The sequence below is a fragment of the Mytilus galloprovincialis genome, chromosome 4, assembly GCF_965363235.1.
Source record: "Mytilus galloprovincialis chromosome 4, xbMytGall1.hap1.1, whole genome shotgun sequence".
Lineage (NCBI taxonomy): Eukaryota > Metazoa > Mollusca > Bivalvia > Mytilida > Mytilidae > Mytilus > Mytilus galloprovincialis.
The window spans coordinates 35239673-35252798 of NC_134841.1; the positions used below are offsets into that span (position 1 = coordinate 35239673).

General features: G+C 31.4%; 1 protein-coding gene across 1 annotated transcript; it reads left to right on the plus strand.

The window, feature by feature from the left end:
* Positions 1–311: 311 nt before the first annotated feature.
* LOC143071991 (uncharacterized) lies at positions 312–10485 on the plus strand. The gene is made up of 8 exons (XM_076246739.1): positions 312–486; positions 1459–1569; positions 1855–1989; positions 4364–4414; positions 5716–5826; positions 9096–9245; positions 9526–9606; positions 10396–10485. The coding sequence occupies exons 1-8, from the start codon at positions 396–398 to the stop codon at positions 10428–10430; spliced, it is 765 nt and encodes a 254-aa protein (XP_076102854.1). The 5' UTR covers positions 312–395; the 3' UTR covers positions 10431–10485.
* The last annotated feature ends 2641 nt before the right edge of the window (positions 10486–13126 follow it).

Sequence of the window (13126 nt, forward strand, 5' to 3'; positions counted from 1 at the left end):
GCCATTTGATTAGGGACTTTCCGTTTTGAATTTTCCTCGGAGTTCAGTATTATTATGATTTTACTTTTTTCTGATATGTTGGACATTTTAGGGTCATGTAACGGTTTGTGTTTTAATATATCATTCACTTTTTATGTTTGGTATTTGTTGTTACCATCAATGAAAGACTGTTTGGTCGATTTCACGATTTTGTCCGACCATTACAACTACCATTTCTATATCTTATGATTTGAATAACCTGCACCGACGTTGAAAGGTGGAAAAAAGTACAAAACATGAAATGTTTCTATATAGAGGCGTTGAATAGTGATTATCTTATCACTTTAGTATTTGACGTCTACAGTGCAAGTATTATCTGATCAGTCTTGTCGTAGGCTTTATTCTGACAGTATACAATGTTTAAGTCGTGTTTACTATTGTCTTCAGTGTTGACTCTGACCTATTGTCAAGCAATTCAGTTAATGCCAGGAACTACAACTAACACACGTATGTTTTTTTTTTATTTGTTTCTTGAGATTTTATTTTTTTTATTTGAAACTTCTCTCTAAGGAAAAAGGAAATGGCAAGTACAATGAAGTTATTTGACCATAAACATTTAATGTACCTCGGACAAAAGTTCCTGAATTTCACACCTTTTGGTTTAAGGGTATATTGTAATTATGATTTTGGGAGAATAGTAGCAATTCGTTTATAAACTTACTATATTTATTTCCACAACAGAAAATTATGACATATCATACTTGAAACATTTGCATAATAAAGGTACGATAGTATATCCTAATCAATGGTCATAAATCGCTTAGGCGAAAACAAATCCGGGTCACAAGCCTAAACCACTGGAGACACATCAACTAGTAGGGGAAAACAACGGAATAAAATGAACGCTGAATTACTTACGCCAAAAAACACAGAAAAAGACTATTCAATAGTTTAATATTTTAAACTGTAATATCCTCTACTTGGTATACGAAATTTAAGCAAAAATATGGTAGGTTGAACTTGTTTTATGGTTAGCGAACCTCTCGCTTATATTGCTATTTTCCAAATACCGTTTAAATGACAATTTTACGTGACAAAACTTATGCATTATCTTAATGGGTTTACACCATAACAGGAACAACCAAAAACAATACATTTTGAAAGAAAAACTGAAAAAATAAATAGAGGCCAAAAATACCTAAGAAATATTCAAGCTCATAAGTTTAGAACAAACTGAAAATACCATGGCAAAAAAAGAAAAACGACAAAGATACAAACAACTTTACACACAATACAGCATAGAAAGCTTAAACTGGGGGTGATCTTAATGCCTCTGGAAAAGTAAGCAAATTCTCCTTATAAATACCCGGTAGAAAGGTTCATATTTTGTTTCCATGTGAAACCGTGTTTCATTATTAACCTTGTTTAATCAGTTCTTTCCAGCTTTAAATTTAAAATACTTGTTTAATTCTATTTCAGAATGTAAAGACAGATTACCAAATTGTTTTGCATTTAAAAAAGAGTCTTGTCTAGCACCATATGAACAATGGGCAAAAGATTACTGTCCAGTCTTTTGTGGATTCTGCGTAGGTAAGAACGTCATGAGAGAAATAAACACAAAGCATAAACAATGCAACCAGATATACAATTTGCCGTTGTTATGGAATTTTAAGCTTATTTACGTCTCCAGCATTTAATTTTGAAAATAAAACAACCTGAAGACAATGGTGAGAAAATTATTTTCTTACTTCAAAACAATTGGTATTACTGGCTAAGGTTCCGCCAACATTCGCACAATTTAAAAAAATACAAGTTTTCGAAACCCGTGGCAATGTAAGTTGTTGTTTTAGTGAAATGTGTATTTGTTTTATGAAGGTCCAACAACCCCAGTACCACCTTGTGAGAACATCAAACCTGATTGTCATGTATACCAAAAAACTGTGTGTACTGACGATGCATACAGACAATGGGCCTTTGATAATTGTGCGTACTACTGCCGACTCTGTACACGTAAGTAAAAATATATAAGTATTCAAGATCATATCATTTATTGTCATTAAAGTAATAAGACGAACATTTGATTTTCCTGTGTGTGGTGGAGGACCGGAAGAAGTTGAAAATAAATAATTTGACCTGATAAAACTGAATATACGGAACTTTGCACAAAACTTGATGACGAAGAAGATTCTGCGAAACGACGCCACGTCATAAACTCAGCATGCATGACAACAGATGAAAGGAAGATTATCTTGGAAAAATCCCCCAGCTCCTCTACCCCCAACGTCCCGCCAATACCAAAAACATCGTCCCCTAATTCTATCATTGCATGTCATTCATATATCGAAAAGAGTTACAACAAAACAAAACAATGGAAGAGAAAAATAAGATCTATGTCTTAGTAATTACATATCTTAGGATTGTCTCATGCCACGTTTAAGTCCTAATTCAGATTAAGGAAAAAAGTAACCTAAGATAAGATATAATATAATTGGTACTAAAATTAGGAAAACATAAAAAGGTGTTTTACGATGATATAAGGATAGTCCTTAAAGTTACAATGTTCCTAGTCGAAATTAAAACACCACATATGGCCTTCTGTCAATATTTGATGAATTCAATTATGAGTAGATACTTTCCAATGGGTTATCTTTTTAATGTTATTCGTCGCCGCATATTATAGCTGGCTAAATTATTTTGTTTTCCTATTTGTCATATTAAATAGCTTGCAGAATTACATTGTTCTATGATTTTTCTCCGGTAAGCATTATTTGATAATTACAACTTAAAGTAGGAGAGCCGTGAAGTAGTGGTTATTGCATCGGACTGCTAACAGAAAAATTCCTGTTTCGATCCCCAATCCGGGAATAATACTTCTGGGACAGAATTTTCAGCACTCCCTTAACACCATTTGCGGGTATGGTCTTAAGAAACGATGATAGTATGTCGGAAGGGGATGATAAGGGGCTGACCCGTGTTACGAAAGAGCCTCATATCTTGCACGTATAAAAGACACCCTTATAGATTTCGAAGAAGAGCAGGCTCATGTCACTACTAGGCAGCACTCGTACCCGCAAAGTGAAAAAAAGATTAATATAACTTGCAATAACTTGTTTCCCAATCAACTATATGAATAAATATGTTTAAACTAAACTTACAGAAAGTATTAAATAATGAAAGTAAGAAAAGTAAAAAAAAAAAAAAAAATACTGAAACTAATATACTGTTATCCGGATAACAAACCAGTATACAAAACATAATTTTATATTTTTGTTACGTTTTTTAATTTTTTTAGACAGATCGTGTCCTTATATACAAGATATTAACAAGTAGCATCAATAACTTTCGTGTTTTTTATTTATTTTTTTTTTTTTATTTTATCAAAAAGCATATTACAAATACCTTATCTGGTTGTTCTACAACTAACTTGGTACACATATTTTAATACATTTTAATGCACTAAGATATATTCCGAAGTTATTTGTTGAAGTACTTTCACAAAATATAATACAAAATAATCTGACAAGGTCATTTATCGGAGATCTTAAAATAAATATCTGTGACGATGTCATTATTTTATGATTTATAGAAATAATAATAAAAATAATAAATGGTGCCCTTTTGAAGCTTTGAAATTCAATATCAGCAAATTATGTTGCACCAGACCAAAAGGTACAACAATAATTGAAATGTGTAAAATACTAGAATTTCGGTTAAAAAAATACTTTTCTTTCTGAAGCTAGTTCAATGCATGTAATTAAATTGATGGACTTACGGACAAAGATTTCTGGCAAACTAGATAAGCTGTTGTATGAAATTTATTAGCTAGTCGTATTAGTATATGACAATGTATCTATACGCATATTGTTAAAACTTTATTTTGCATTGTTTTTTCCCATAAAAAATGCAACCATCCACGCCCTTTATAAATGTATACTGTAATATAATAATATATATATTTCATTTCTTTCCATTCTTTAAATAGGTTAAAATGAAATTATTTTAAAATGGCATTTTTATTTAGAAAATGAGATATTTGCACACAATTTAAAAATTTAAGGGCAAATTTAAACCATAATTCCCAGAAATATATCTGCAACTTTCTGTTTATAATTTTAATTTTGTATATAATTTATATATTTTCTTTTAAAATTGGCAGCCAATATTTCCTGAACTCTCAAATCATATTACATTTATGAAACAAAAACTGGATTTTAAAATGAAATGAAAAGATAAATAAAATGATAAAAATAACTATAGTATTATATTATCTATTGATTATTTCGTTTAATTGTTATTGCTAAAATACTTTCTGAAACATTCGTGAAACATTATTCGCCACTGCCACATTTGTGAAGATGTTTATTATGAAAATACTTTTCTTCAGCGGCCCAGCTTGCCATTAAAGACAGTCAAATAACAACTTTACCCCCAGCATGTAAGTATGGACATTACACAAAGAAAAGTGAATGTATATATTGCATTAATTTGTAGGATCCTTTACTATAGATAATTGAGCTGATCTGTAACTATAACATCTCCATGCCTTATATATCATGTACTGTAGTACGCCGCTAGATTAAAACCGACGAGGAAAGGTAACACACGGCCACTGAAAGCTTTATTATTGTAGAGCCCAGGTGGTCGTGTGGTCTAGCGGGACGGCTGCAGTGCAGGCGATTTGGTGTCACGATATGACAGTAGCATGGGTTCGAATCCCGGTGAGGGAAGAACAAAAAATTTGTGAAAGCAAATTTACAGATCTAACATTGTTGGGTTGATGTTTAGACGAGTTGTATATACATAATGTACACAGTAATGTATCACCATCATTGATGGCGATCCGATGGATACATCTGTTGTAGAGTTGTCACTGACTCAGACGTACTTATGAATATAATTATTTTCTGTGACTGTATCTTGCATTAATTTGTAGGATCCTTTACTATTGATAATTGAGCTGATCTGTAACAATAACATCTCCATGCCTTATATATCATGTACTGTAGTACGCCGCTAGATTAAAACTGACGAGGAAAGGTAACACACGGTCACTGAAAGCTTTATTATTGTAGAGCCCAGGTGGTCGTGTGGTCTAGCGGGACGGCTGCAGTGCAGGCGATTTGGTGTCACGACGTCACAGTAGCATGGGTTCGAATCCCGGTGAGGGAAGAACAAAAAATTTGCGAAAGCAAATTTACAGATCTAACATTGTTGGGTTGATGTTTAGACGAGTTGTATATATATATATATATATATATATATATATATTTACTTTATCTGAAAGTTATATCCAATATTATGATGATATAAGTTACAAAATGATTCAGAGTATATAGCAAACTTAATCCTCAATGAGAAATGTGATTAGAACAGATTTAACATGAACGAATAGTTCAATACATAAGTATGATATTCTGACCGGGTATCAGTTTATAATCCGGTGACGTGCATCTCCTTGTATAAACTATTGTTATGTTAAACAGATTTCCAGTTTTAAAAGAAATCAGTACAATGTTAAAGTAAGAAAAAATCACTATATAAAATGAAACCATCGTAAGCCAAATAAAGAAAAGATTATAGACCATACTATAGATAACAGTAATAACATGTGCTCGATATAATAAGAAAAAGTAAGATAAAAAAAACAACAAAAATAGTTTGATGATGAAAAAAGAAACAATTTATGTATGTAGGAATGTCGTGTTCAGAACTGACTGCTTCATTTTTATTTTGTAGTATGCGTGGATAAACGTCAGGACTGTGATAAGTATGGTAAAGACTCCTGTAAAGGCCAATACAGCACCTGGGCCAGGGAGAACTGTAATCGTTATTGTGGATTCTGCATTGGTGAATAGACACTAAATAACAATAGTTTTATGAAGAACAATGATCTAATACGCAGTACAATTAAGATAATTCTAACAGGAAGCATTGCGGATATAGATGAGCATTCTCCTATTTTTTCTCAAAATATTTTATACTTTTTGTGTATACCAATAGGTCAACATCATCACTAAAAATATTAATATAAAATTGAAACATCATTACTTAAATTATATTTGAAAAATTGTTCACTTGGTCAAGATATATCAGCCCTGAAATTTTCAGTCGAATCGAACAACCAATTGTTGGGTTGCTGCAACTAAATTGTCAGTTTTAAGGAAATTTTGCAGTTTTCTGTTGTTATCATGTTGAATATTATTATAGATAGATATAAACTGTAAACGGCAATAATGTTCAACATAGTAAGATATACATAAAAGTAAATATGACTAAATTTCAAATTGACCTTTTAAGGAGTTATTGCCCTTTAAAGACCATTTCAGACCTGAAATTTTCAAAGAAACCGAACAACCAACTGTTTGGTGCCACTAAATTGGTAGTTTTAAGGAAATTTTGCCGTTTTTGGTTATTATCTTGAATATTTTTGAAGATAAAGATAAACTGTAAACTGCAAACAGCAAAAATGTTGACCAAAGTATGATCTACATATATATATATATATATATATATATATATTTCTGTACACTAAAAAGAATACTTCCTGTATTGTATCAGAGATCCTTGTTTAATTCCTACTAGAAGGTAACACCTCCCGAAACGAAAGCTTATTTTTTATAAGTTAGAGTTAGGGGAGGTGATAAGGTCTCTGTCCAATGCTAGGCGGTGTTGTCGTAAAAGTTAGAAATTAAAATTACAAGTTCCAGCCCCGGCCGGGGAGGAAGTTACTAAGCAAATCTACTCTAACATCGTTAGGTTGATTTTCTAGGCACTGTTTACATATTCTAACGCCTGGTATTTCTCAATCATAAGAAATCCGATGGACAAGGTATAATTTGCAGTTGTCACTACACTCAGGCAGACATATGCATATATTTATTGACAGTGATTGTATGCTTCTAAAAATAGATTAGCATCCTGTATTTATACTGAAGAGATGAGTAGATGGTCATTTCTGTACACTAAAAAGAATACTTCGTGTATTGTATCAGAGATTCTTGTTTACTTCCTACTAGACGGTAACACCTACCGAAACGAAAGCTTATTTTTATAAGCTAAAGTTAGAGGAGGGGATAAGGTCTCTGCCCAATGCTAGGCGGTGTTGTCTAGAAGTAAGAAATAAAAAGTACAGCTTCCATCCCCGGCCGGGGAGAAAGTTAGGAGTCAAATCTACTCTAACATCGTTAGGTTGATTTTCTAGGCACTTTATATATATATATATATATATATATATATAATAGGCAAATTTACAGTTCTAACATTGTTGGGTTGATGTTTAGACGAGTTGTATCTACATATAAACATAAACAACTTGTGAAAAATTGTCCTTAAAGGGCAATAACTCCTTAAGGGGTCAATTGACATTTTTTGTCATACATATATATTGACAATTTTGGTCATATGACCAAAATTGTCAATTGACCCCTTAAGGAGTTATTGCCTTTAAGGACAATTTTACACAAGTTGTTTACGTTTCTTAAACTTTAAAAATCTTCTCAAATGAATCTAGTATAATTTTGATTTCATTTACTTGTACGACAAGAAACATAGACACTATGGCTAAAATAGAACATATATGTAAAATGCATTTTATTGCTTTTGAAGAAAATATAACAGATACAATGAACATTTAAATGGCATTTTTAAGCAACTCATTAATATATTTTGAAAAGCAAAAATATCATCATTGATGAAAGATTTAAGCAAGCAAATAACAGGCGACTGATACAGGCTCTTCAAAGTCCATGTTTATGTTCTTTCAGTGAAAATTGATTTTCTTTATATTTCTGTCTTGAAAATGTTCAGTTTGAGCCTTTATTGTGAGGGTACGGCCAGAAAATTGCAACCGTTACACGAAATATATAAAATGGGACTCTAGTTTACTCCTCGTGCTATATTTGTAGTTTCCTCTACTGACAATATTCGACGTTTGACAAAGTTGAACTAGTTCGTCAAAATATCGATACAATTGATTTGTTTTTATCTTCACTTGACTAATCCATTTGCATTATATTGTTAGAGAAAATCCGACCAAAATAAATCTAGATCCGTTCAATTATATCCATAGCATCCTTTATAAAATTTATGTCCAACTAATATTAATAACGATATGATACTTTTTACAATAAATGAGTGTTTTCTTGTTAGATTTTTACTGTTGTTGCATATCTTCAGAACTGGACAGTTTCGTTTACAAAAAAATCATATATCCCTTGTTATTTTCATTGTCAATTAGAACAGCTTGCATTATGTGAATGATCAAAGAAATTAAAGTAACAGATAAATAAACTCATCATAGATACAAGAACTAAATTTAATATATATGCCAGACGCCCGTTTCGTCTACAAAAGACTCATCAGAGGAGGTACTAGTTCATTTGGTATTTACCCGCAAAGTAATTGACAAATACCTTTAAATATTCATATTCCCCGCAAACTTGTAAACGAATAATTTTAGAGCCTACAGTATTGAATGTATTTTGTGCTACTACCGGTTTGTTATACTGTGAATTCATTTTTTTCGTGCGTATTAATTTTCGTGGATTCATTAAACATTGCATTTTCATTGTTATCTAATTCCGTGGTTTTGTCAAAGTCTGCATACAAGCCCATGTAACATTTGTATTTCGTTGAACATTTTAATTCGTGGTTCACCGTTACCCAAGAAATCAAAGAAAATTGATATCCCACGAATATCAATGAATGCACAGTAGTTTGTCACATTCAATTATACAATGTTCATAACCAAATGCCTTACAGGAACCAGGAAATGTACAATATAGTAGAATGAGTTTGATGGTACTAGGCATGCAAATAAAGCATCTACAGTAGAGTAGTCAACAACAATTTAAAACTGATTATAGATAAGTTCTATTTCATCATATAGGCCAAACGTAATGAACATTCAGTTAATTTAGTCGTAAAAAGGTTTGAAAAAACTAACACAATAAAATAAAAATACGAAAATAAAAAGTTAATTGTAGGCTACATGTATTTACTATTTCATTTATAATGAAAATAAACTTTACATATAGCTTTGGTTAACTGCTTGTCAGTTGATTGCATTAACTGGTTATTACTTTTAAACATATTACATTTTTTGTGTATTTCTATAGGGTTACCTACAACGGCAAAACCTTGTATAGATGCCATACCCAATTGTAATCAGTTCCAAAAAGATACATGTACAAACATTAAGTACAAAGGATGGGCTGAGGAAAACTGTCGTAAATATTGTGGTTTCTGCTCTGACGGAAGTAGTAGTGGTAAGCAGACGATTACTCGCCATCTACAAATTATGTATAAAACTATTATTTCTACATGTTTTGTTGGATATTCCAAAAATTTTTAAACAATAACTATTTTCATATTTTTTTTTATTAAATTCAAATACATAAGATATAAGATATTTTACACCTTGATGAACTTAAAATTTGACAAAACTCTCAAAAGTACAAATTTGAATATAACACCTTCAATACTGTTTTATATTATTGTCACAATGTTGTGATTCGTAAGTAACTTAACATTGCAATGAAACTGTAGGTAATCAACCATCTGTAACTTCTGCTCCAACATTTGCACCACCTCGTCCACAAGCTCCAGGAAATCAACCTACCCCTTCAGGTATGTTTTAAGAATTTTATACTCTTCTTCAGATAATATAAGCAATTTGGTGAGTGTGATTGTTCTGTCTCCATTCAATCTGATGAAGGTTAACAATGGTCGTTATAAACGTCCAAAATGCTCACAGAATATTTTTTATTACATATATTAATATATGATACAGATTCATACAAGCAAAATAGATTTAAAACTCATCAGGTAGCAAACGCATTGGTTGTTTTGATAAATCCTTAACATTTATCTTATCGTATATAATATATGCAAAAAGTTGAAAATAACCTGCACAGATAATAGTTTTAATTTGCATTTGAATCCTAATCCTACGACAGTTACTTGCATTGAAGACAAGGCAATTGTATCTTTCCATTGCCTTATGTGTTGGTTTTTAGTTTTCTGTAACACTTGCATGTTTAAAGTACAGTGTTTAACGAGATGTGCAACTGCATGTAATTTGTAGATGCACACAATTGAAGAAAACTTACATAATATGATTTAATTAATAAAATTCTTCATCTGTTTCGTTCATAGCACAGATTTTGCAATGATTTAGCGATATCCATTTTATACATTTATTATTGACATAGGTTAGCATAGTCAAAGAAGAAAAATATTTTTTCAAATATTTTTAGAATTGCTTTCAAAACTACAATTACCTACCGAATCATATTGTAGACTTTTTTTATTCTGCGAGTACTTTATTCTAGTTATTAATACTTTATTGATTTAAATGTTATATTTCCGTAAGTGCTGTCAGTTATACATTTTAATGTCCATTATATTTATTTGTAGCTACATTGGCACCACCTCTACCTGCTGGTAAATGATTATTTACTTGTCATGCATTAACAAAAACATGATATAATTAAAAATTGAAAACAATTTGAGTTTCCTTTTTATTTTTATTTTACATAGCGTTCTAGCATATATTAGGTGGTTGAAAATTCTTTTTTCAAAAAACCTCTTTCCCTTCACTATTTTGAATATGCGTTTTTTACTTGAAAATCATTTCTTTCAGAATTTTGAAACTCAGCTGTACCAAAAAATTACAAATCTATTCAAAGATACTTCGTTGACACATTTCTGATGTATCTGCTGATATGATAAGTTCAGTAGTCGGTACTTCGGTACTGACATGATTTATAGCAAACGTTTCGTAAATTATCCGTTTCTTAATATTGAAATAATATAGGAGCTTAGGTTTCTACTCCCTACAGGAAGGTGACCTTAGATGGATTTGACTTTTTATGTACTTCTGGTCATATAGCTCTTTAACTGTTTCGGGTTTTATACATTCATCACTTTCAAATATATGGCTTTGAGCGTTCCTGATGAAGGGTGATATAGAAAAGCGATTCGAACGCATGAAATTATTAATGTGTTATTTTCATCTTTTCTTCTTTAGAAAAAAAAGAGTGTCTTTAAAATTTAAAAACTAACATTCACATCTGCTCATACAAAAATCTTTGAAATCAAATAGAGGTAAGAAGTCATTGTCTTACAGAAATCGTCCACCACATAATACGAAGGATAACAGCTTTTCAAAACCTGGAGCTTACAGACATCCTCGATAGTAGACTTTTGAATAACTTCCAATTTTATATTCGGAGTACAACCATTCAAAAGAATGTTCATATCGCGTTGTGATCTAGTTAAGTAAGATAATGGCGCATGTTTAGATGAAATGACATAAATCACTTGTTTTTGATATTGCAAGTGATTTGACAATTACAATTTTGCCGATGGAGAGAAGGTATCTGAGTATTCACATTGTAATAACTATTTCCATTGTATCTTCACATGTATCTTAATCAATACCAACCAATTATTTACAAGCATTACATTTCAAACCTAGGGTTTTGACGGCATATGTCCATTTGATTTGAAGAGAACCATCTTTGTTCAATTCATTTCTTCCAATCCATGTTTTTTTCACTGAATTCAGTCCCTAAACCACAAAAGTGTCCTTACAAACAACGTTCAAAGTACCCCACTAAACCCATTTCCAAATTATTGACATGAATCAGAAATCAGATCTGGGTTTTTAAAATTACTGTGAAACTGCTTTTTCTAAAGGTGATGTGTGAATACTAGAAAAAAAATCCAAAGATCTTTTAGAGTACATAATATCTAAGACTCTTTAGTCTTGCAATAGTCTCAATGCTAATACAAAATTTGCACAAGATTCCCCATTCTAATTCCCAGTTGATACGATATCCCAGTGCTTGTATTTCGTGTCATGATTTCCTTGAAAGGGATAAAGATAAAAAAAAAAAATGTTTTTAAACGGTTCGGACGCTATCACAATTTGGTTGACCGTTATGAAATATCTGTTTTACAGACGATTACGGATAGGTTTCAATTGTCGTTACTACAATCTCGTTTTCTTTTCCAATACTATCACGGATCCAATTAACTCATCACCGGGTTTGAAATGACATCAGCTGAATGATAGGGGTCACATTTGGAGCAGAATCTACCTAGCTTTGCGGATCTCGTTAAATCACCACAGGATTTGGTGGGATTCATTTTGCCTAGTCTTTAGTTTTTTTTATGATTTGTTTGTGTGTATTATTGTTTATCAGTTCGTCTTTTTCTATATTAGCCATGGAGTTGTCAGTTTATTTTAGATTTATGAGTTTGAATGCCCCTTGGGTACCACTCTTTTGCACTATTCAATGAATTTCTAGTTCAGCAAACTTGGAATATATATATAGTATAATAGAATTTGATGCGACTGTCATACAAGTGAGAGGTTTAGCTAGCTATAAAAACAAGTTCAATCCACCATTTTCTACATAAGAAAATGCCTGTAACAAATCAGGAATATGACAGTTGTTATTTATTCGTTTGATGTGTTTGACCTGTTGATTTTGCCATTTGATTAGGGACTTTCTGTTCTTAATTTCTCTCTGAGTTGAGTATTTTGTTATTTTACATTTTACGTCAATTTGGCTGCGAGTCCAAACTGCAATGGCGACAATCAAATCCACGCGTTATGATATTAATTCTTCAAATACAGTATGGGTATTTATATTACAATCCAAAACTAGTAAATTGATAACAACATCTATTAAAACATAACCAGAACACTAACTCCGATTAAACAACCAAACATTGCGAAACAAGGAATTGAGGGTGACCATATCAAATTAGGAGTGGCATTACATATGAAAACTACATAAGGAGCTGGAAATTAAACGCGTGTCATACAGATGAATGATGAATGGAATATATTTCATGAATAAAAGATATGGTTGTAATTTTAGGATAAGTTATTGTTTGTGTGATGAAATTTATTCCAATTTTTTACATAAAAATACCATTTTAAAGATGGAAATTTTACAGGCAAAACGTACTCTTTGTTAATAGTTGACATGTGACAGAATCTGTCTTATTCATATAATTCACAAATTACTAAGCAGCATAAAAAATAGTTTAGTAAATGTATTTTTATTGCTAGCATCAATATGGATATATGTGCTTGAAACAGAAGTTCAAAGACAACATAAAAAAACATGAC